The 23,993-nt window shown below is 51.2% G+C and overlaps 1 protein-coding gene across 3 annotated transcripts in view; it reads right to left on the bottom strand.

Moving 5' to 3' along the window:
- The window catches only part of GPSM1 (G protein signaling modulator 1), a 65,307-nt gene extending 43,397 nt beyond the window's left edge, over positions 1-21,910 (bottom strand). For 2 of the 3 annotated variants that reach the window (XM_059865038.1, XM_059865039.1), the window contains exons 1-3: positions 21,780-21,910; positions 1,109-1,330; positions 531-666 (exon numbers count right to left, since the gene is read on the bottom strand). In XM_059865038.1, coding sequence (XP_059721021.1) covers positions 531-666; positions 1,109-1,330; positions 21,780-21,838 — 417 coding nt within the window. In that variant the 5' untranslated portion in view covers positions 21,839-21,910. Of the gene's footprint in view, positions 1-530; positions 667-1,108; positions 1,331-21,779 lie in introns of those variants that run through there. The other variant, XM_059865040.1, reaches the window with a different exon arrangement.
- Between the last annotated feature and the right edge of the window lie 2,083 nt (positions 21,911-23,993).

The raw sequence follows: 23,993 nt of genomic DNA, 5'->3' as shown, positions 1-23,993 counted from the left end.
CCCACACTGTCCTTCCCCATCTCTCAGAACCATGAACCCACACTGTCCTTCCCCACCTTTCAGAACCATGAACCCACACTGTCCTCCCCCATCTCAGAACCATGAGCCCACACTGTCCTCCCCCATCTCTCAGAACCATGAGCCCACACTGTCCTTCCCCACCTTTCAGACCCATGAGCCCACACTGTCCTCCCCCATCTCTCAGACCCATGAACCCAAACTGCCCTTGCCCATCTCTCAGAACCATGAACCCACACTGTCCTCCCCCATCTCTCAGAACCATGAGCCCACACTGTCCTCCCCCATCTCTCAGACCCATGAACCCACACTGTCCTTCCCCATCTCAGAACCATGAGCCCACACTGTCCTCCCCCATCTTCACCCTCACAGCAGCAGCAGTGTGATGGCAGCCAGAAGGGAGAGCTTCCCCCTGCAGCTCCTCCCAAAGCCCACCTTCACCAGATCCCATTTATTGACCTGCAGACAGGTTATTTTTAAAGGCAGGAAATATTTCCTGCTGGAACCATTACCTTGTCCCCCTGCTCCCGAGAAATGTCCAGGTGTCTCTGGCAGCAAACCACAGCTTCATCAAACTGCCCCAGGATTTTCAGGGTATTCCCAAGGTTGCCACTTGCCTTGGCTTCTCCAATTCGGTCCCCAATGGTTCTAAACATGAAGATGTTAAAGAGCTCAGAGACTTTAATTCACAAAATAAAAAAAAATTTCTGCTGGAGGCAGATTTAAGCTGCAGCTTAGCACAGACATCTGGCTGGAGAGCTCCCCACAGGCTCCCACAATTGTGAAGGCAGATCCTTGCTCCCAATTTGCTGTTTCAGAACTGCTCTAAGGACTGCAGGTCATTGCAGGGAGTGCTGGGGACAGAAGGGGACCCTGCTCTTGCTCCAGGCACCCTCCCCACATCCACATCCCTTTCTCCACCTCCCTGCTCTGAAGACAGCTGTCCCACTCTTGGTGAGTCCCAGGTTCTCCACAGCACAATCCCCTTCAGGACCAGTTTTGGATGTGTATTTCTGGGTTCAGCCCCCACAGAACCTGCCCTCACTCGGGGCTGTGCCTGATGAGGATGAAGCAGTGCTGACACACTCACCTGGCCAGCGTGAGGTCGTGCTTGTGGTACAGCAGGGCCTTGGAATACTCCTTCAGGTAGAAATAGGCATTGCCCAGCTGGCTGTAGATGGCACTGAGAGTCTTCAGGTCCTCTGTCCCCACCTGCACTGCTGCTTCAAAGAAGGCTGCCCCAGCTTTGAAGTCCCCAGCCTTGCACAAGCGCTCTCCTTCCAGGGCCAGCTCCAGGCAGGATGCCTCCATCCTGCCAAAACCAAGGGAATTCTTTCTAAAGGAGTGTGGCTGAAGTGCTCCCACTCTGCCCTGCAGTGCTTACAGAGTTTGTTCATTGCACACCTTTTAATTTTTCCCCTGGACTCAAGACAGGAGCATCCAGACTCCAGCTGCAAGTGGAAGTGTCCCTGCCCATGGCAGGGTTTGGGATGAGCTGCTCTTTAAGGTCCTTTTCAACCCAAACCACTCTGAGATTCTCTGATTTACAGATCACATCTGCAAGCAGCCCAAGGCAGCCCCTGGGCTCCCAGCAGGAACCTGGACAAGAAGCTCAGGGCTCCAAGGCATGGAATCATCAAGCACTGACAGCTGTTCTCCCTCCAGGTGCTGCAGAAGCCACATATCCAGGAATTATACCTGGACCATTTTCCCTGGGGTAACAGAGAGGGAAGCCAAATGGTAACAGGTTTTTCCTGGATACCAGAGAAAAGCCTGGGCTCTGCAGATTTTCTTGGCTGAGCAGCTCCCAGCTCAGTGTCTGCTTTCCATTAACTCTGCTGCTGTCAAGTTTTCCACAGGCACTCAGCACACTGGCTCCAGGGCAGCTTTCCTCCCCTGCATCTTCTGACACCTTTGGCACTGGCACACTCCATGCTGTCACAGAGAGCACTGTGAGCAGTGACACTGCTTGTAGAGAGAGAAAACACTCCCCTCTGAGTGTCCCAAGCCCTCCCTAAGTCACAGCTGTCCCTGTTAGACCATGCCTACCCCAAGCTTTCACTGGAAATGTCCTGCCTGCTGCAAAGCCAGCCCCTTCCCAAGGGGGATGGATACACCATCTTCCTGCTCCTCTATCCTGATGCTTCTCTTTGCTCTTTTTCTGCTCAATTTATTTTTAAAAGTCAAAACTATCTAGGTCAAAGGTGGACATCTGCTGAGAAAAATACAGAGCTCCCTTGTCCAGAGGCAGAACAGCAAGGGTCTGTCAGAAGATAATGAATGCCCAGAGGTGGTTTCAGAAGATAATGAATGCCCACAGGTGGTTTCTAGTCTGTTCTGAGCCCTTGGAGAAGTTTGTGGTAGCCAGCCCAAGAGCACAACTTGGCCAGCTGACTCCTCCTGCAGCAGTTTCCTGCTGAGCCCTGGGAGATGCTTCCCCAGAGCCACCCAGGAGCCCCAGCCCAGCCCAGCCCTGCAAGCAGGGGCTCTGCAGAGCAAGGACAGCCTGCCCTGCACACAGCAGCTCCAGGCCTTGCTGCCCCATCTCCTGCCACCCCACAGCAGCTCTGCCTCCCCTTCCACCACAGGGCACAGGGAGGTGCAGGCAGGACACACCAACCCTGACGTGTTCTCCTACAAACAGGCAGCCCAGCGCTTCCTCAGCTGCCAGGAAGCAAAGCCAGCCCCTCCAGGAGCAGCTCAGGAAGTGCCTGAAATGCCAACCCATTTCCCTGGCATCTCCCTGCTCCCTGTGGCTCCAAACACACAACACCTGGCATCCTCCAAAGCAGGACAACCACAAGGACTGGCCAAAGAAAAGAAAAATAGCAGAAGACTTGGTTTGAAACTCTCCCTCCAAACACACCTGTGACCTCTTCTGGCTTGCTGTTCATCTGTTCCCAAAGCCACAAGAGGGAGGGAAAAGGGGGTTGTGAAGCAGCTCCTGTGAAATCCCATCTCCAACTCCCACACAAACATTTCATTCCAAAGCAAAGCCCACATTTGAGTGGCTATTTTATTTTATTTACACAAGAAAGCTACTTGTGCTGCATTTGTCCCTGCCTCAGCTTCTGTTTACTAGCAGGAATAAAAATATTAGGATTAAAACCATTTAACTTCTCTCTGCTGATCCTCTTGCTAGACCACACAAAAATTAGTAAAAATGAGCTTCTACCCAGGGATCCCACCAAAATTTCATCAGTCCCAAGGCACATCCATGGTTTGTAGATCCTGCACCATCCTCAGGTATTGACAAGTCTCTGCTGATACACCCCAAACAAAAGGAGCTTTGGCACTGAAGGCAGACAAGAAACAGCTTGTACTCAAAGCAGCAGGATTAACTTCAGGCAGCTTAGTGGGGATGAATCTTGAGAGGACCTGAAATGCAGGAATGAGCCACTACCACTGGAGTTCATGTTGGAGTCCAGCTAGAAAGTGGCAGAGACAGAAGCAAACTAACTTGAGCTTGAATTTCAACCCAAATTGAGCTTGAATTTCAACCCAAACAAAACTCTTTCCAGTATCCAGGTTGTCTGTGAGAAATTGAGTTCACCAGCTGTAAACAGTCCAAAAAACTGGGGTGGAGACCAATTTCCCAAATCCATAGCACTGCTGTACAGCTTGTGTGGAATTTTTGGGGTGATTTTAAGAGCTTGAACTGAAGGCTCCCATTCCCACAGCAACAAAACCCAGATACACATTGCAGGGGTGGGACCAAAGTGAATTTTGTGCCCCAGAGCCCACTTTGGGACACTCTCACACTCTGGGGGTGCTGTCCTGGTGTTCCCATAGTGACTGCCCAGGCACAAGGCAGTGACATGACCTTCCAGTGCATACAGCCCTTAATTAAAATCTGTTTGTCCTTGAACAGGCTGCTCTGCAGAGTATCTGACTTATCTAATTAACATCACTGCTCAGCCTGGGACCTGAGCAAACAAGGGGAAGGCACAGGAGGCTTTTCCCTGCCTCCTGCTCTGCCAAGCCTCCACTGCCTTGGACAACAAACAAGGATTGCAATTGTTAACAGGAACACAACCCCCCTGTGAAACCCACCTGCCCTCCAGAGCTGCTTTTGGGAAGCACCTCTGCTTCTGTTCAATCGCTTCAGGCTCAAAAGCACACAGGAAAACAATGCCAAGGGCAGAGGAATCAACTACAGGTCAAGGAACAAACTCGAGCACACTAAAATTCCACCTTAAAAAGCTTCCAAAGCCCACAGCTCAACCAGCCATAAAACACAGCTGAAAGGACAGCCCTGAGCAGGCAGTGAAGGGAAAACAGTCAATGACAGCAAGGTGCAAGCCCTGCCCTACCTCTTCTGCTGTCTGCATTCTCTGAACATGCACCCTGAGCTCCAAAGCCACTGGCAGGAGGAAGCAGTGGGGCTGAGCCACACATGAATGCAGTTTGGCCATTAATGCACTCAGCAATCTGCCCAGAAATCTGCCAGGGGAATGAGAGGGTGGCACGACGCTGGCAGATGCTTGGTCCCCATCAGTGTGACACTTGCCAGTCTCCAGCCCAGCAAGGGATGGCACTGCTCACACTCATTTCCTCCTCCCACTGTGCAGTGACGGGCAGGAGGAAACCTCTGCCCAGTCCAACATGGGCAGGGCCTCCCTCCCTCCTCCTTAAGTCTTTCTTTAAAGGATAAGTGATGTGAAGGCAGAAAGAGCTGAGGAAAACGGGAGGAGCAGCCTTGAACAAGAATTCCCAGGGTCACCCATCACTGTCAGGCAGCAGCTAATGAGGAGCTGGAGCACAGATTGCCTTTTGCCTGCTGCAAGCTTGTTCAAAGAACTCCACAGCAAAAATGTGCCTCTGGAAAAGGTAAAATACAAAGAGTCTCACATATCAAATGTTTTCAGCAATTTGGAGAAGGCAGAGACAGTCCCAGGAGTGCTGGGGAAGCCAAGGACACTGTGAGGAATAAAGGGAAGAGCACAAGGTGCCACCAGTGCCATTGGCAGTGATCACCATGACTGCTGTCAAACACCAGCATTAGGATATTATAGCTGGGTGATGATAGAGGTCCCCCCAGAGTGGGAGCACCACACACCCAGACCTCCCAACACCCTGCTCAGGGCTGCCTTGCTCACAGCAACCTGTCACTGCTGACAACTTCATCAGGGCACACAGAAAATTATCATGGCACCAGACAGAGCCTGGGGTCACCTGTCTGCTGCCTTAAATATTGCAAATATCACAGGGCAAGAGAAACTCCTCCTGCCTGCAAGGTGAAACTGCCCTTAAAAAAAGGAGAGAAGGGAAAAGGAAAGGTATTTATAGATATTTGATTCATGTTAGTGGGGGCGATTGCAGAGCTCATTCCCAATCAGACCTCATGTAGTTCAAAACTCCAGGCTTTTAGACAGAAGGTAAGGCAGAAAAAAAACCCATCAAAACCAGCAAGAGTAGTAAAAAAATCCCCCTTAGTTTTTCTATTGATTTGAGTTAGTGAAGCAACAGATTTTAGCATCTTACTTGCAATCTGATTAGGTTTTGTACAAAAATAAATCTAATTCCAGAGTGCTGGTGACGGGCAATTAAACATTTCTTCTGAAGCAAAAAAGGATCAGATTTACCAGGTGCTCAGTGTAAATGCATATTCACTGCCTTAACAAACTAAATATGCATTGAAATAATGACTTTCTTTAAGGGTGTGCTGCCAATCAATCAAGCTGGGAATTATTCCCCTTCAGCAATTTCCTCTGCCAGCCCTGCATGGCTCCTGTACCTGAGAGGGAGCTGATGGCTCTGAACCACCAGGTCCAGGTGGCCTCAGATCCCTGGGGATGTGTCCCCTCCACTGATGAGGAGTGGCCTGAATATTTTCCTTTGCTTCCCTACCTGAGGAAAGCTGTTCCAGACCCTCCTGAGGCACAGGCTGAGTTATTCCCATGAATTTATACCCATTCAGCCTCAGGCACTGCTCTTCTCTGCCTGGGGCACTCTCCCAAGGGTTTGGGGCAGTTTTCCCTGTTTACTCTGCCCCAGGCAGGGTCCAGCACATCCACACCTGCCTCTCTCTCTCTCTCACTTGCTCCCAATGAGCTCCAATCTTTAAGAAAATCCCATTCCTTCTCCTAAATACAGGTGATTTCAGCTTCCTCCCCCAAATATCATTTCCTTGCCACAGCACTGCACCCATCCATCATTCAGTCCCTCCTATCCACACTGCTCCTCTCCATCACCAACACACCCAGCAGCAACATGGCAGGAGAATAATGAAAATACTCAATTATCTCAGTCCCAAATCCAGATCTGGCCAGCACAGCCCCTCACTCCCCACCCACATCACATCCCCAGCACAATCCCCTCCTGACACGCAGATTCTGTCTCAAACACAGGCTGGCAGGGAGGGTAACAAACAAACCAACATTTACACCAAATGAGCCTGATCCAAAGCACTTTTGGAAGCTGGAAACAGCACACAGGAGCTGCTTCCCCTGCAGCCAAAGGGCAGAACCCCTGGGACACCCTGACCCTCACCTCACCTCCTCAGTGAGGGGAAGGAAACAAAACCTCCTGTTGAGCTGGGAGAGGAAAAGGTCAGAGATGAAACCAGGAATGCTGCACCCAGTCCTCCCCAACTTCTGAACTGGTTCCAAGCATCTGGGCCAGAGCCCTGCACATCTGGAGGGGAGGAGGTTCCCACTGCACACACTTCCACTGCTAGGAACATTGCAGTGAGTCCTTTCAGTGACCCCTGAGCTGAAAATAACAATATCCACACTCTCCCTGCTGCTGAGGAAGTGTTTGCTCAAGCTGGAGCTCCAGGGATTACCCAGACCCAGCGATTTTCACTGCAGGCTTTTGCTAAAGGCACAAACCAGAAAATCCAGAGGGAAAAACTCCAGGGAGCTCTGGAAGCTGGTGGGTCTGTGCTGGCTCCAGATTTCCTGTCCCCTCACTGATGCAGCATCAGTGTTCCACAGTAGTCATTTCAGCTAATTGCTATCTACCATTAGCTGCAGAGTACTTACAAGGGATTCAATTCCACTGCATATTTGCTAATAAATCCCAAATGACACTGAGGAAGACAGCTGTATTTAGCTGCCTTTACCCTCTCATTAGCAGTGCTGAATGAGACCCCATTTCAATGGGGAATGGCTCCAAGAAGCTGTGTCACTGTCAGAAATCCAAATCCAAACTCCCCACTGCCTGCTGGAAAGCAAAAGTCATCCAGCATTCCCCTGCTTGCACAACCTCTGTGGCTTGGATCCCTGGGGATGGGGGAGCAGAGGACAGATGGGAGTTATTTGCTGTTTTCAGAGTTATTTGCTGGGGTTTTTTATGACTCTGAGTCGGTAGGTGCAGAAACTTCAGCCTAAGGACTCCAAAATATTTTGCAGAGGTGCGAGGGCAGCAATTACCCCATTTTTCAAAAATGGCAGCTGAGGCTCTGGGGGAAATTATGCCTTGTTGTGAGTCAGCTGTAGGGAAGGGAAAGGAGCCCTGGCCCCCAGAGCCTCTGCCAGGCCCTCCCTCCCAAGGGGAATGAGGTCAATGAGGCTCAGCACCTTCCATCCAGGCAGGGATGCTCCCAGCTCAGCACCACGCCAAAAAACCAAAGAAAAGCCCCCAACTCCAGGAGCTGAAGAGATCCCTGACCTGCAGAAACCTGACCCACACCTGGGCTCTCAGTAAATGATACACTGGCAACAATTATCTTGAATCCATGACCCAAATGCTGCCCACAAATCCAGCTGGACCCACAGGAAGAGCAGAGAGCAAAAAGGGAATTTTTCTGTGTCAGCTGAGGAGTGAAATTTCTAACAGGCAATGAGCAGAAATTTAAGTCATTGTGCTCCAAAATTAGTCAAGTATCAAAGGACTACCGTGGATGTAATTAACTTCCAGCACTTGAAAATGCTCAGACGAGATTAAGGTGCAAATGTGAATTTCATCTCAGCCTGGTTAACAGTTTCACTTGATAGCCAGTTTCAAAGCACTTAAATTATAAGATGCAAATACTTTACAGGGTCTGAGGAAGTGATGATTAAGGAGATATCAATTTGAAAATTAATTCATTAAAACATGTTCTGACTCCCAAATGGGAAAAAAAAAATATTAGGAATCCACCAAGTGTATGAACTGATCAAATTCTGTGAAGAACTGTGCAGGAGAACTCACTTTCAAGAAGAGTGAGAATGAAATGAGCCTGGAACACAATTTCTTTGCACAGCTCATCAGCAGGGCATAAACCCAACCACCAGCAGCCATGTGAGAAAAATAGAAATAAATGTAGAGGCCAGGAGCATCAGCTTGCCAAACACAAGTGGAGTCACGATGCTGATGCCTGAGGATGCTCCTTCCCTCCCAGAAACACAAACCCCAGCAGTTTGGGCTGCTCCTGCAGCACCTGACCCCTGAAATGTGCCCTCAGTAGCACCAGGCAAAGCAGCACCTGCCACAGGAAGGGGTTTTAGACATTTCTATTTGGTCACAGAGGAATGAACTCAGCACAACAAAGGGAGTTCCTGAGCTTTCCAAGAGTATTTGGCTTTCTTGAACAACACCAGCACCTTTAATGAGGTTAATCCATCAGAGTGCCATTAAAGAGCACTCTGGGGATGGTTTCACCAGCAGTGAAGTGCTGCTTCCTTCAGTCACTTCCAGAAGCCAGAGAGCAGCAGAGGACATGCAGGCTGAGAGGCTTTTCATGACAAACTTACTTTGGCAACTGGGTCAACACATCTCTCTCTAAAATATATAAATATATGCTGTGATTTAAACAAACATACTGCACAATCCAGCAGGTTACAATTACCATATCCATCAGAAAAAATAAGTATTGCCTTACCCACATCCAAACAATGAAAATAATTTCTTTGTTACCTATTTTATTTATGCCATTCAGCTTCTACTACCCACCAGTATAGAGGAGCTCATTCAGGTCAAACTTAATACTGAAAATGGGCAAGTCCTGGTTTGGGGGGTTCTTTCCAAATGCAGAAGAACCATAAATAAGAGATTTACAGACATCACCTCTCTAAAACTGCCCCAGACACCCAGTGGGGGCTCAGCCTGGGTGCTGTCCTGGGATGGAGAAGAGGCTGCCTGAGCCAGGGATGAGTCCCCACAGATCCCAGAGGATCCAACAGGGCAGGGGAGCAGCTCAGCACCAGAAACTGAGACCATGCCAGCCTCCCCCAGTTTCTGCCCCGGGGTCCTGCCACCCCCAGCTGCTGGCAGGGTCAAGCTCAGCCCCACAAGTGCCACCAGCACAATGGTCCCAGTTGTTCTGGGCAGCTGCACAGGCTGTGTGAGGTTTCCTCTCCTGCACAACCTTGAGTGAAAGCAAGGCTTGTTTTCTCACAGGCCCCAGTCTATTCTCCATTCAAGCTGCCTGGAAACCCCTCCAGCTGCAGCTCCCACTTCTCCTTCCTCTCCCAGCCTGCCAGTTGCTCCTGCCTGCAGCAGGAAAACAACTGTGTGTGGAAAAGGTGCTGCCAAGCCCCAGAAACACCAGGGACTGCCTTACAGCCAAGCCCAGCCAGCCAAAGGAGCCACCTCTGCCTGTCCCATGTCCCACCTCATCCCAAAGCTCCCACAGCAGCTGGAGGCTGCACACAGTCCCCACGTGGTGCCTCCTTCCTGCCACAGCCCTGCAAACCACAGCCAGGCTGGGGCACGGCCATGGGATCGTCACCGTGATGCAGCAGAAAAGGAAACCATGGCAAAGTTCACACCACAGCTTTTTCCACTGACTCCACAGCCAAGCTGGTTCTGCTCCCTTCCTGTCTCATCTGCTTCCACCAGCCCCAAGCCAAGGGTTCCAGGCCAAGAGAGAGAGGAGCCTTTGGGATGCAGCAGAGAATTCACACCCTGAGCCTGGGCCACACAGGCTGGGAGCCAGGGAGGGGCTGAGCCATCCCAGCTCACCAGAGAATGCTAAGGATGCTCTGCAGCACCTGAAAGGGGTTTGGATGGGACCTCAGGGACAGAGCCAGCACAAAGCTGGCCCTTGCACTCCCTGCAGAGCTCTCTGAAGAGCAAACAGCAGGAACTAGACAAATCCAGTGAATCCAAACGTGCAGCAACTTCTTTTTCAAATGACCATCTGGTAAAGCCTGAGTGGAGGGTGAAATCCAGCCTGTGCTAGTCCCTCCCTCAGTGATTAGAGCCCTGAGTGCCCAGAGCAGAGGCATTCTCAAAGGTGGCTCTCCCAGGTCACACAGAGCTCCTGCCAGGCCTGAAGCACTGCCAGCCACCAGGACAGATTGCTGTTGGCAAAGCTGCAGCACAGCAGATTGCACCAATTTGACATTGTTTTTCTGCAGCTGTCTCCTGCTCAGAGGGCTGTTTAAAGCATTGTTGTGCTCTCCCTGAAAATTCCAGGGTGCCAAAAATCAGGCATCAGCCCAGAGACACTCATGGTTTAGAAGGCCAAGAGAACAAGAGCTCACACTGGACACTGCCCTTCCCCCTGGCTGTTACACAGCCACAGGGCATCCCTCCACATTTTGTAAAGATAATTCCACATCTGTCTGAAAAACAAGGGAAGAGGCTCCCCAGGAGCTCAGATATCAACCAGGTGTCCACTGCAACCCTTGCCAGCATCTCTAAAACTGCTCCTCCAGCTCCTCAGTGCAAACCCAAACTCAGCAGACCAGCACCAAAAGTACTTCAGAGCACGCTGCAGAAAAATCTGTGTATCCTACCAGGTGGGAAGCCCCCAAAATCCAAGTATGGCAGGAGTCCCAGAAAGGCACATGGTCCCACACAAGGTGAGAATTCCACTCAGCCTTACTCCTCAGAGAGCAGCCCTGCTGTCTGGCACTGTGCTGGGTGTCTGCTGCCTCTCAGGGATCCCTCCAGCACCCTGCCAGCTGCTCTCACTGGGACTCAGTCCTCCACAACATCCCCCCAGTTTTAGCACTTCTGTCCCAGCATGGAAAACATCTACCCGGGAAATGCTTCTGTGCAGATCAAGCACAGGGTGGCAGCTCCTGCTCCTCCCCACACACCCCATCAGTCTGGCTCTGACACTGTGGCACAGTGCAGTTCAATCACAGGTGTAAACAGCAGCAAACACATATTTGGAGAAGAGTTTGTCATGCAGATCACATTCCCAATGTGTGAAGTGGGCTCTGCTCCTGTTCTCCCACAGGAGGGGTTTGTACCAACATGTTTCTTGAAAAGTCTTCCCAAATCCAGCCAGAATGCTCCTCTCCACAGGCCTGTTTTGGGTTTAATTTAGATCCTTCTTGCAATCTCACAGGTACTGCAATGAGTTTACAGACCACAGGCTGCTGCTCTGGAGCTCTGGGAGAATTCCCTGCTCCCCTCCTGCCTCACACTGGTGAGAGAAGGGAGGATCCAGCATCAGGCTCACACACATGCCCAAATCCAGGGAGCCCATTTATCCTGACAACTGAATTATGCATGTCTGCAGAAAAAGAAAATCTCTGCTCCAGCACAGAGACATCATCATCATCCAGCAGTGAAAAAAACACATGGCACAGCACCAGGCTGCATGGAAAATGTGCTTCAGGAGCAGGGACAGGGAGGAGGAGACAGCTGCCAAGACAGCTCTTACCTTAACCCCTGAGGGTGGTGGGCTGGGGGAGCTGCTGCCAGGCAGGAGCAGCTCTGCTTCCACAGGGATTTCGTGTGCTGGGGGAGCCTGCCTGTTCTGATCCAGGGCATTCCTGAGCTGCTGCATTTGTGCTGCACAAACAGCCTCCACGAACCTTCCAGGAGCAGTTCCATCCACCAACACACATGGCTTTAATTGGGGATGGTTTTTTTTCACTTCCATTGCAGTCACATGTTGGGAGCTGTTACTTTTCTCTCCTCTGTGTGTATGTGGATGGCTGCATCCTCACTCTCCTGCCTGAGCCATGCCAGCCTCAGGCAAGCAGCTCTGAGAGTGTCAGCCTCGACAAATGACTCAGTTCTGTCTGCAGCCAGGGCTGCAAAGCATCTCCTGCCTCCCCTTCCCCTCCTGAGCTGCTGCTCACACAGCTGCCCAGGGCAGCTGAGCTCTGCCCTCAGCACGTGGGCTTGGAGCTCCACAGAGCAGAGCTGGAGCCCCCAGAAAACCTGAGGGGAATTCCTGAGTCACCCAGGGCCATTCAGGAAGGGATTCCCACCACCACAGGAGAATCACTTTGCTCAGGGCAGGGAACACAACACAACATTTTTCTCTGCTCACTCCTCATCCTTACGTGACAGATCTGCTGCTGGTCCCCTCTGCAGAGTGGTCACTCACTGGCACAGCTGGTGACAACCTTCTGCCAAAACCACTGGTGCCAAAGGATGGTTTTATTGAAGAGAACATCCAGCAGAGTGAGTTTTTCTTCTCTTCAGAACAGCAGAGGAAAATGTGAGTATTTTCAGTCATTTCATTCTTAACTCCCCAGACACCTGAGCACGCTGCAGAAGCTCCCTGTGGACCAGCATCTCCTCAGAGCCTGTGGTACCTGCTGGAACTGCCCCTGCCTGCCCTTCCCAGCAGGGCACACCAGAGGGATGACCAGACAGAAAACAGCAGCTTTCCTTTCTCCCCTGGCTTTACCCAGGAAGGCACCAAACCACAGACTTCCATCAGCCAAGCAGTTCGTGCTCGGGGTTTCCTGGATTACTGCCCTGATGGAAGCAATTCATACCAGAGCTGGCCAAGGGCTGCAACCTTAAAATTCTGGGCACATGGCAGTGAACTCATATGTTTTATTATTTAGACCCATGCAGGAGCTCAGACACTGGCCTGAACTCAGAGGCCAGGAAATGCCTGGAGGTACACGTGGAGGATCACAATTCCAGGACATTCAGCTGCTTTTAGGGGTGTAAATCTCCACTCAAGCATCATGAGATGCTGGCCCACGGGCTTCCCAAGCTGGAAATCACAAGGGCTTCTTTGTCAGGGGAAGAAGAGAAGCACCCATGGCTCAGGTCACTGGTGGTTTGTATTCCTGCTGGTCGTTGGTGGTTTGTATTCCTGCCTTCATGCTGCAGCAGGCTTGGCTGATAAACAAGCTCAATCTGATGGCCTCTGTGTTTTGCTGCAAGATCCAATCCCCAGAGCATTTCCTCCATACAAATCTCTGCAGACAGCTGCTAAAAAAAAGGGGCTGTTGCTGCTGCAGCACCAGCTGGGATATGGTGAGTGCACAAGGACAGCAAGGACAGGACCCTCCTCAAAGCCCTGCAGCTCCTGCCCATCCCAAATCCTTCCTGCCCAACTGGAACTGCAGATGTGTGCTTTTCTCCCTCCATCTTTCACCATACCCCAAAAGACAGCAGCCACCCCCAAGGCAGGGCAGCTCCACTCACTCCCACAATTGAACTTGCAGGATTTTCTGACAGGGAACATTGCTCTGTGTCCCTCTCTCCTTTTTAAATTAACTGCTCTCTTCTCAAAGCCTGAGAGACAGGGAACTCGTGGAGTCACAGGTGCCTGAACACTCAGGGCTGTTCTGCTTCCTTCAAGCCCTGGCTCTGGGCTCTTCTCAGTGACCAGAGCCCAGGGCCACCCAGGCTGCTCCTCCTCCTGTGGTCCGCAGTGTTCCCTTTGCAAGGGACACCTTGTAAACAGGCAGAGGCTGGCATTTAATTCACCAGCTGGTAACTTCCTCCCAAACAACTTTCTGCTCCCTTTAGAACAGCAGAGCCACTGTAATTCCGTGTGACACCAGTGCTGCAGTGCCCAGCAGGGCTCAGTGAAGGACAAAGCCAAGGTCTCCAATTCACAATTAGCACAATTACCCTCACTCTGACGTGGGTAAGGAAGTGCTGAAGGAAAGGAGTGGGAGTCAGGACATTCAGCTCCCAGTTTTACCACCTCTGTTCTCTTTCACCCTGATGGCTATACAATTTCCCACCCTTGAAAACAGGAACAATATTTCCCAGAAAAGCTGCAATAAAACACTGGTGTTTACCATGCACTCTGGAGCCCTGGAACGGATGCAACCCTGCCAGGATCCACTCAGCACCATCACACAAACCATGAATAACAGTAATTAACAAATAGCCCCAGAGAGATGAGTATTAATCAGCACTTCCCAGCTCTCCTCAGGCATGAACGGATATTCCACAGATGGAGTGCACAAAGAGCCACCTCAACTCTGCAGCGTGGATCACAGAGACTTCTCCCACAACTAATTTGGGCTGAAGCTGCTCCAGAGCACAGGAAAAAGCAGCAATTCACACCAAAGCACCCAAGGAGGTACCACCAGGTACAGGTGAGCACTCAAATGGCACCTGCTGTGACACCCCCCAGAGCAAACACAGCCCAGTGCTCTGCAAAACCACAGGAGTGTCAGGAAAGTCCTGGAAACAGAACTGGGAAGGCACTTGGTGCAGCAAACCCCTCTGTTCTACCTGGAAATACCCATTGGTGCAGCTCTGTTCATCAAGGCATGCAGAAACTCCACCACACACAGGGACCACTGTCCCAGCAGTGGGGTGGGGCTTCCCCTGAGGAACTCAGCTCAACCACTAATTATCTGTGCTGCCCTATGGCAAAGCTGATCTCCTCTGCTGCAATCCTCCCAGGGAGAGGCTGCAGACCAGGCAATCTGTCCCCACCCCCATCACAGATCAGCAGCTGGACCTGCAGCCACAGCACCCAGGAAAGGGCTCCCCTTCTCAGGAGCCCACTCTGCTCCCTGGCAGCCAGAAAGTGTGAGGGGAACAGAGCAGGGTGCCCAGGGCAGGCAGGGAGCCCTGTCAGCCCCTGGGTGCTCAGAGCAGCCTCCAGCAGTCACCCTGCACAGCTCAGAGCCAGCTGCAGACAGAACTGACAGCTCTCAGCCCTGCCCATGCATTTTTAAAAGCAGCTTCCAAGACAAAACATCTGCTCCCAGGTGGAGCATGAAACAGCTCTTACACTGAGCTCTGTTATTAGTGTTTCCCCATTTAAGTCCTTTTTCTTGGCCTTTCTCTTGCATTAGCCCCTAACTCCCAGCGAGGAGCCCCTCTGGCTGCTCCAGAGGGTGGGAGAGCAAAGGCTAACAGAAAAGCTTGAGGGGAGCCAAGACAATCCAATATTCCTCTTCCAAAAATCCCTCCAGGGGTAGCAGCTGCACAGAACTATGGTTCAGAGCAGAAGGTGAAGCTTCTTTGGATGGATCCTGTCTCATCTCAGAGTCAGAAAGGAAACACCTGTGGTTCCAGTGCCTGCCATCCTCAGGCAAAATCCTCTTGCTAAAGCAAACTGGGAATAGATTTTTAAGCTATTTACTCCTATCCTGAAGGTACAGAACAGACAGCAGCACTGCTTTCCAAATCATCAATTCAGGGGTTTGTTGCTGCTCCAGTGTCCAGGGCCTTGCAGAATGTCTTCTTATCCCTTCCACTGAAATAAGGAAGAGCAGATATCAATGAGGTGCTTCAGCAGATGCTTGTCCCCACTTTTCCAGGCTCCAGTGGGACAGGGATCCCTCAGGCACTTCCAGGGTCAGGCCTTGACATTGGTTTGGGTTTGGCTGCCCACTTTGAAAGCTCTCAGTCCCATGCCTCAGATTCAGTTCTAAACAGAGCCTGTCTCTGCCCCTCTCCTAAGGGAACAGAGGTCATGGCTATTGTCCTCCACCAGCCCTGTTAATTTTATCTCAGGAGAAGTGAGTTAAGTGACTTAAGTACAGAGCTGGGCTGCAAATTGCTCATTTAATATTGCCCTTGAAACTGCACTGTAATGATAATTTTTCACTTCCTTCCCTAGGCAGTTGCATAACACTGCTGGGCATTGTTTAGAGAGCTCCAAAGCTGAGGCAGCCGTGTCCCTTTCACCCTCTCCTCACCAAGCCTGGCAGGGATGTTGACTTTCTGGTTGTGGGGGGGGTTTTGGCTTTTTTTTTTTTTTTTCCCATTCTATTAGCTTATTACATTAAACAACAGATGGACGTGACTCTGAATGCAAATAGCCTTGCAACAAAATGATTCCTACTTTCTTCAGCTTTCAGTGGGAAAAAAAAATCCCATTTATACCAGTTAAATCTAAGCCAATTAGAAAGTCAGATCTGTCAAATAACATTTAATTAAATGTAAGTTTAGGGAGGGAGCAGCCCAGTCAATGAAAAGCTTTCCCACTGACAATATAAATAGCCCAGGCCCAGAATTCAACAGCCCCACTTTGAGGTTGGGATACTCAGCCTGTGTGCCCAGACCAGCAGGAATTTGGGTTTCATGGCTTTGGCTGGCAAAGGATTTTGTAAGAGGGAGGTGGAATTCTGGAAGCTGGGCTGGCTGATCAAAAGGGCACAGAGAGCAGGACTGGGATGGGAGGGATGGGACACAGCACCAGATACACTGAGAGCAATTTGGAAATAAAATTGCTCTTCAAGCAGAAGAGCATCAAGAGTTAAGTAAAATCCCTCTCTCCACTTTCAGAAACTTGCTGCTGGTGGCTTCTTGCAGAGTAAGACCTGACAGAGTTCAAACCTGTTCTTCAGGCAAGTCTGGACATCACCTCGAGTGCAAAATCATGAGACAGCAAGAAATCCACATACCACAACAGAAATACAGTTTGTGCTCTCCAGCACCAAAGTCTGATCTACTGGAGAGGAGGCAAGAGAGACAGAGGGGAAAACAGGAACATGAGAGCTGGGGAGATGGGGCTTGAGACAGAGCAACATCTGCTCCGTGGGGAGCTCAAAGCAAAGAGAGCAGTGACAAAGTTGTGTCCTGGGGATGTGCTAAAGCAGCACAGATGAAGGGAGCCACATCTAGAAGTGCCTGGATCCAGGACACAGGCCAGGCTCAGGGCAGGTGGCAGCAGGGTGGTCCTGCAGGGACCCCCTGTCCCACCCCAGCACTGCCAAGCACAGAGAAGCAGAGGTGGGAATGTCACCCCTCAGGGCACACTGAGCCCTCCTGCTCTGACAGGAACACACACACATTCCACAGGTCTGAACCCAGGCAGGATCTTCCATCCTGATGAACTCCCTTTAACAAACCAAGCCACTCCATCACTGCCAGCCCCTAAAAACATCCTCTCCTATCTGCCTCCCACAGATGCTCCCTCCAAGCCTGAGGCCTGGATCAGTGAGGAGAGAAGTTGATTCCCCAGACTTCTACCAGCATTTCCAATTTTAAGCCTTTCTGCTTCTGGATATGACTTTGCTCATCCTCAAGGCACCACCAAGGCAAGGCTTTCCCCTGTGGTTTATGTAATATATCAGGAAAAAATCCAGTGTCTGGGACAGTGATCCCTGAGCTGGAGGAGGGGAATGCCAAGGGAGCTGTGCAGCCTGTTCCTGTCCCCAGTCACCACCGTGGGCATGGTCCAGCTGCATTTGGCTCAAGAGAGAAAGAGCCAAAAAGGATTTCAAAAATCACTCTTCTATAACAAATCAATTTCTCAGCTTTCATAACACGTTTTCATCCTTTGGTGTAACAGGCACTGCTTCCCCTAACTTTGAAAATAAGGGGCAGCAGATCCCTATTTGGACACATCCTCCAGAAAAACAGGAATTAATCACACAGAGGATTTTCCTGGGGCATAAGCAGCTGATGCTGTGGAATCAGCCAGAGCTCTGACAGGACCTGGAGCCAGAACAGGACCCACCAGTCATGGAGTGAACAAAACTGCTGCACCAGTCACCACAATCCAAACACCAATCTCCTGCTTACAGGAACTCTTTCCAGTGTCCCTCCTCTCCTGCTGGCCATGAGCTCCTGGAGACACCTTTCCAGGAGAGAAGCAGCCAGTGACCAATGCAACAGGCAGCAAAGGCATGGAGCTCTGGGCAGCACAGCTCCCTCCTGCCCCACAGCCAACATTCCAGGTGGGAAGGGTCACAGCTGCTTCCAGACCCAGCTCTGGTGTGATTATTCATATTTTATCTTACAGAAAACTGGCTTTGAGGGGTGTCCTCAGGCCACAGCCGAGTCACAAACTGATTTGACTTCAGCTGACTCAGAGGCAAACTTGGAATAACCACAAACACGTGGCCAAGGCACAACATTCTCTTTCTGGTCTGCCTGGCACAAACATCCCATACAAGGCACAGGATTTGGGGACAAAGCATCCTGAGGGACTGCAGCCACCCAGGAGAGGCACAACAAGAAAAACCTGGATCAGTGAAGGGCAAGGCAGCACAGGAGAGGGCAGAGCATCAGCTCAGCTCCATTTAATGTGCACACAGTCCAACCAACACCCTGAGGACAAGAAGTGTTTGTATGGCAGCAGCACCTACAGGGCAGAGGCAAAGCAGGATCACTCTGTGCCAGGCACAAAGCACAGCCCTGCCCCACAGGAGACCAGGGGCAGAGCTGCTCTCCCCCCATCCCACGAGATGAAACACAGAAGAACCTAAAAGAACACCCAAAATCCTGGGGAAAGCACCAAGTCCCAGGTGTGCCCAGCAGGATCCCTCTCCCTGCTGAGTGGACACTCAATGTCCTGCCTGGCTCCACTTTGGGATGCCCACATGACTCACCAGTGCTGCAAGTACAAGTGAGAAGTTCAGACCATCCCAAGACAGATGTCAACAAAGCCAACAGTGCCTGCTAAGCTATCATGTAATTTTTGCTCAGGCCAGCTATTATGCAGCACAGCTATTTTAGAAATGTTTGTCCTGTTTTATACATCCTTCTGCCTGGTGGAGACTGCCAACAGAAGAAAAATCAGAATCTTTCAGAAACCTCTGAACCAGCATTCAGAAATGTAATAAGCAATTTCAAGTTTAATCTGCAGAGTAAACAGAGACCAAATGGCCATTCCCAGCTTTCTGAGAGAGCACCTGAGCCCTTCCTCAATTCCACAGAGGAAGCTGATTGCACTTTGCCAAACCCAGCACTGCTGCTGGTGCTAATTTTCACCTCAGGCAGATACAATTAAATACCACCTCTTGGAAAGAAAATAGCTGTTAGCCTTATATAAAAGTCCAGATTCAAAAGTTGTGTGAGTTTACTTTACAAGAACTGGGGAAAATACCAAGTATTTCATGGTCTTGTTATCCCTTACACAAAAAACAAAGAACAAACCCAGCCCAGAAGTGGATTTTCTCCCCAGTTTGCTTTTCAAACCCCAGTTTACTGTGCCTCAACCACCAGGCTGAGTTGTGCCTTCTCTCACTGCCTCCCTTGTCAGAAGGGCATCAATTTCTGCATCCCAGTTTTCCCATCAGAAGAGGAGGAAGGAGCCTCCTCTCCCCGAGCTCTGTGGTGCTCAGAGCACTCTCTAATTGCCCGATGCACATTCAGGTCAGGTCCTCACCCTGGTGACACTAATGAGTGAGATGGGGACTGTTTGTGACACAATCAAGGAAAGTTTGTAAACATCACAAAAGCCAGGAGTGCTTTGGAAAACAGAAACTGCAGGAGAGCAGGGGAAGGGAAAGGTGTGCTTTTATCTGAGTTCTGAGGGCAGATTAATGCATTTCTGGGCTGATTGCAGTGTTATCAATGTTCTTTCTGCATGGGATCAATACCATCTCCATGATGTCAGTGCAGGACAAGGAGGGTTTTCCCAGGACATGTCCATGTCTCTCTCCCACATCCAGAAATCTCCAGAGTGGCCTTTTAAAACAAGGGCCCAAATCCAGGGGAGCTCTCTGGGCAATGGTGGATGTGTCCCCAGGATGAGATTGTCACTGTCCACAGTCCAGGGGAACCATTGGATGGATTTGGTGCTTCCTACACCTTCAAAATCAGCCAGCCAGCACAGGAGGGCAGGTTAGAGCACCTGCAGCAGTGGAGAAGAGCAGGACAGCTGCTGCCAGCAGGTATTTCACAGCTCCTACAAGCCCTGTTCTGCCCAACAAGTCTTCAGAGGTTACACACAGCTGAATTAATACACTTGAATTAATACCAGCCCAAAAACCCCTGAGTTAGGTAAAGCACTAACTCAGGCTCCCACAGAACTTGGCCAGCTCAAATGTGAGGGACACAATCACAGAACTGGACAATTCCAACAAGCCCCAGCAGACCCCACAACAGGAGCTGACCCCACAGGTACACCAGCCCTGCAGAGTCACAACTGCCAAAGCCCTTCGGGTGGCTGGAGTCCCTCAGGATGCTTTGTCCCCAAATCCTGTGCCTTGTATGGGATGTTTGTGCCAGGCAGACCAGAAAGAGAAAGGACTTCCAACAAGTCCTGCCTGAAACTCCACAGTTCTGTGTAGCAAATGGCATCAGAAAGGTGAGCAGATGTAGACACAGAGCTGCACAGGGGCAGAAACACCCTGGGTTGTGGTGTATGACTGCTGTAGCAAAAGTTTTGACTCCAGTTTCTGTAAACAGAGATGTTTGGCCCAGTCAGCAGTCGGATTATTTGCTGTCAGCACAACAGAGCACATGCCTTTGTTTAGGCGGGGTTGAATTTAGGGAACCACTAAAGGATGTAATAAAATGAATAAACACTTTCATTTTTGGCATGTTTCTCTCCACCTCACCCTGTTTCCTAGAAGGAAAATGCCTTCCCCAGCTCTCCTGCCTGCACAGGTACCTTCTGCAGTTCTTACACCTCAATGCTCCCAGAAAAAAAGAAAACCCCACATTTTAAGATTTTAGCCTGAGTAACTGGATTTTTAGTCCCAGTCACCTGAGGTTCCACCCATCACACCACAAGGAGCCACTAATTCACCCTCAAGTTTCTGCACTGCAATAAAAGTGAAATTAGGGAAGAAACTAAGTTACCACTTATTTTGCAGAGCACTAGGGACAGAGGCTCCACCAGCACTTGCTTTCAAGGCCTAAAAGGCACAGCAGAGACTTGTAAAAACCACATGCCCTGCCAGAGCCACCCAGATAAGCCACAGGAAAATGCTTCCCATTTCTCTTCCCCAGCAGCTGGGAGCAGAGCTCATGTGCAGGCACACATTTGTGATAAGCATTGTCCTGCTAAAATTTCCTTTACAAAAGTGACCAAAATCCACTCCCCAAAAAGTTTCCATGAAAAACAAAGAGAAAGGAAAGAAGAAGCCCAAGTCTGGTTAAAATCCAGCAGGTTTCTCCCCAACTCTAGCTCACCCAGAGCAGGCAGAGCAATGATATTAACTCTGCTGCCTCCTTTTCCCTGGAGTTGCTCTACAGCACAACATAACCAAGAAACACCTGCTGCCCACCCTAATGAACCAACACTCATTAAAGCAGACAACCCACTAGCTGCTGTGCTAATTACTGCAGAGCCTGCAAAGAGAATTGGTGAGAAGCTACTGTATCCCATACACTTGAAGCATTCTTGGGCTTTTTTAGCCCTCTAGTCCAGCCACTGCATCACCTCCACTTCAGACTACTAGAGGAGAAATAAAACACAATGGTGAACAGCACGAACAACGCTGTAAGGCCTCAGAGTCACTCATTTAGTCTTCTTTGGGTTTAGCGTTTTTCACTTTTGATCTAAATGAAGAGAACGAGCCTTGCCACGAACGCCAAACAGCCTGGAGCTATTTTTCTTCCCCCAGCCCTGTGTAAATTTCTGTAGCGCCCAGTTTTAAAGCTGAGACTCGAAGTCTCTGCAGTGCGATCAGGAGCCTCCCATGCGAATGCCCAGCACCGAGGAGCTTCGAGCATCACCCTCCCCAGCCGAGGAGCCTCTCTCCTCCTTGGCAGGCCAGTGCCACGGATCTCCCCGGAGCTGCCCCACGGAGGGAGCGCCGCGTCCTTCCCGGCTCCGCTCCGGCCACATCCCCACCCGTGCAACAGCTCCGGGCTCCCGCTGCAGGAGCGCTCCCTCCTCCTCCTCCTCCTCCTCCTCCTCCTCCCGTCCCTCCGCCGCGCTCCGGGGCTCGGGGCTGTCCCCGGGGCTGGGCGGGCTCGCAGCTCGGGGCCGGGCTGTCGCCGCTCCGGGCTGTCCCGGCCCCGCTCACCTGCAGTGGAAGCGCCGTGCGGCGGAGCCGGGGCTGTCCCCGCCGGGCGGGCTCGCCATGGGCGCCGGCCCCGCGGCGGGGAGCGGGCAGCGGAGTATGGCAGCGCCGGGAAGTGATGCACCGAGCAAAGAAACTCGCGGGCAGGCCCCTCCTCCGGCTGATGTCACCCGGCCTGCCTCCCTCCCTCCCTGCCGCCCGCGGGGCACGGCGGGTCCCGCCGCGGGACGGGGAGCGCAGCCCCGGGCACGGCATCACCCGGGCTGGCAGAGCCCCCCTGTCCCCCTGGGGACATCCCCCTGGGGACATCCCTATGGGGTCGTCCCCGGCAGTGCCTCAGCGCTCACCTGGGAGCGGCCCCGGACACGCAGCGAGGTGCCGGCACCTCACCTGCGCGTTATCGCCGCGGAGCAGCATCGCTGGTTCCTACCCAGCTGGAGCTCTGGAAAGCCGTAACGAGTCTCGGTTTTGGCTTGGCCACAGCCCTTTTGTCTTCGAAAGTGTCTGCACCTGGAGGCAGGCAGGATGAGCAGCTGGGACTAGGCAGGACCTGGCAGGGCTGTGCCACTGCCTTGAAGGTGCCACAGGGCAAAGTCTGGCTGTTCTCTTTGGTAGAGAGGAATCCCCCAGGAAAAGGGATTTTCCCTCCAGCCCACAGCAATTTCTTTCAGTTAACTATGTCCTGTTGGAACTTGGGGCCTTAAGTATTTCTTTCCACCCAGACACCTAGAGAGGGATGCAGGTCATCTTCAAACACTGCATCCAGCTCCTTGTGTTCTCCAAGGCTTGAGATGCTCCTGGAAAAGTTAAGGAGTTGGTCACAGAGCAGAAACCTGGCTGAAAGTTAGGGCCACTTACCCAGCAACAGCAAATTAAACATCATTATCATCACAGACCCACCCCCAAATAAGCACAGCCACAAACTGAGGCTTTCCCTGGGTTCCAGCAGCTTGCTCTGCACACACAGAACCCTGTAGTCAGCAGGAATCCAGAGCCATGCCTGTTTACTGCCTCTTTCACCCTGGGGACCTGCTCAAAACCCCTCTCAGGAGTAAACCCAGATCCTGCTCAGGAAGGAACATCATCAATAACGCCCCACTAGCAAACCACAAAAGCCTCTTTCTCAAGAGCTAATTGATTGGGCATTTAAATTTGAAACAAAACCCCATAAACAAACCTGTCTGTGTCTCAGCTTAGGATTAGTCTCAATTCTGTAGATAAACCACAGCAGAGAAAGCTGAAAGCATCCTGCTGAGAGCTTCACCCACGGAGGTGTGGTGCTGTCCTGGGTGCCTTATTATCCCAAAAAAAGGAGCTCACTGAGTAAGCAGCCCCAGAACCCCCACTGGAAGGAGCAGGTTGGGACAATGTGCTTCACACCAGCCAGTTTTTACCCAGGTTTGTGGTTTCACTGACAGCAGCAAACATCCTGGTCCAAAGCAGCTTTTCACAAGCCATAGAAACATGGGACTGCTCAGCCTAGGAGATTTTGGCACTTTGGAGGGGGTGTTTGATCTTGCCTCTCCCTCTTCCAGGCAAGGACATGAGTGCAAAAGATGAAACCCAGCCTGTGCTGCTGCTGCTGCCCTTGCTTAGCCCCAGGCACTGAGGATGCCAAGCTGAGCTGGGCCCAGCGCTGGGCTGGCATTCACCGAGTGTGGGAAGACAGAGGAATTGCCCTTTGGAGAAACAATGCTGGAAAGGAGAGCAGGGGAAAGGAGGGAGGAGGCCAGCTTCCATTCTGGGCTCCAGCCAGTTCTCTGGTGTTCCACAGAGCCCTGGGCAAGCAGGTCACCCCCACGTTAATGACACAGGAATGGCTCGGGCACATTCCAGGGCCTGGGTTGTGCAGGAGGTCAGGCTGAGATGAGCCTAATGGTCCCCTCTGGCCTTCAAACTCATGAATTTGCAAAGGATCATTTATCATCTGACAAACTCAGCTTCTCTTCCTTCTCCTACAAGTGGCAAATAGGTCACAATAGATTTGAATTCATTAGATGAAATAATTCAATTACTTTGCTGTGGGTTGGGTTTGGTTAACCCTACATGTTGATGCCAAGAAGCTCCCTGCAAGCACTTGGACCTCAGCCACAACTCAGATCCATTGCTCAGCTGCAATGAAACAGGGAAATGATAAGAGCAGAGAAAGAAAGAAACCCCAGTACTTCAGAGATGCCACTAATTCCTCTGGTGAACTGTGTGCACATGGGCTGGGAA

The sequence above is a fragment of the Haemorhous mexicanus genome, chromosome 21, assembly GCF_027477595.1.
Source record: "Haemorhous mexicanus isolate bHaeMex1 chromosome 21, bHaeMex1.pri, whole genome shotgun sequence".
Lineage (NCBI taxonomy): Eukaryota > Metazoa > Chordata > Aves > Passeriformes > Fringillidae > Haemorhous > Haemorhous mexicanus.
Note: the sequence above shows the minus strand (reverse complement) of the source record. Positions and strands in the feature narration are given on the sequence as shown.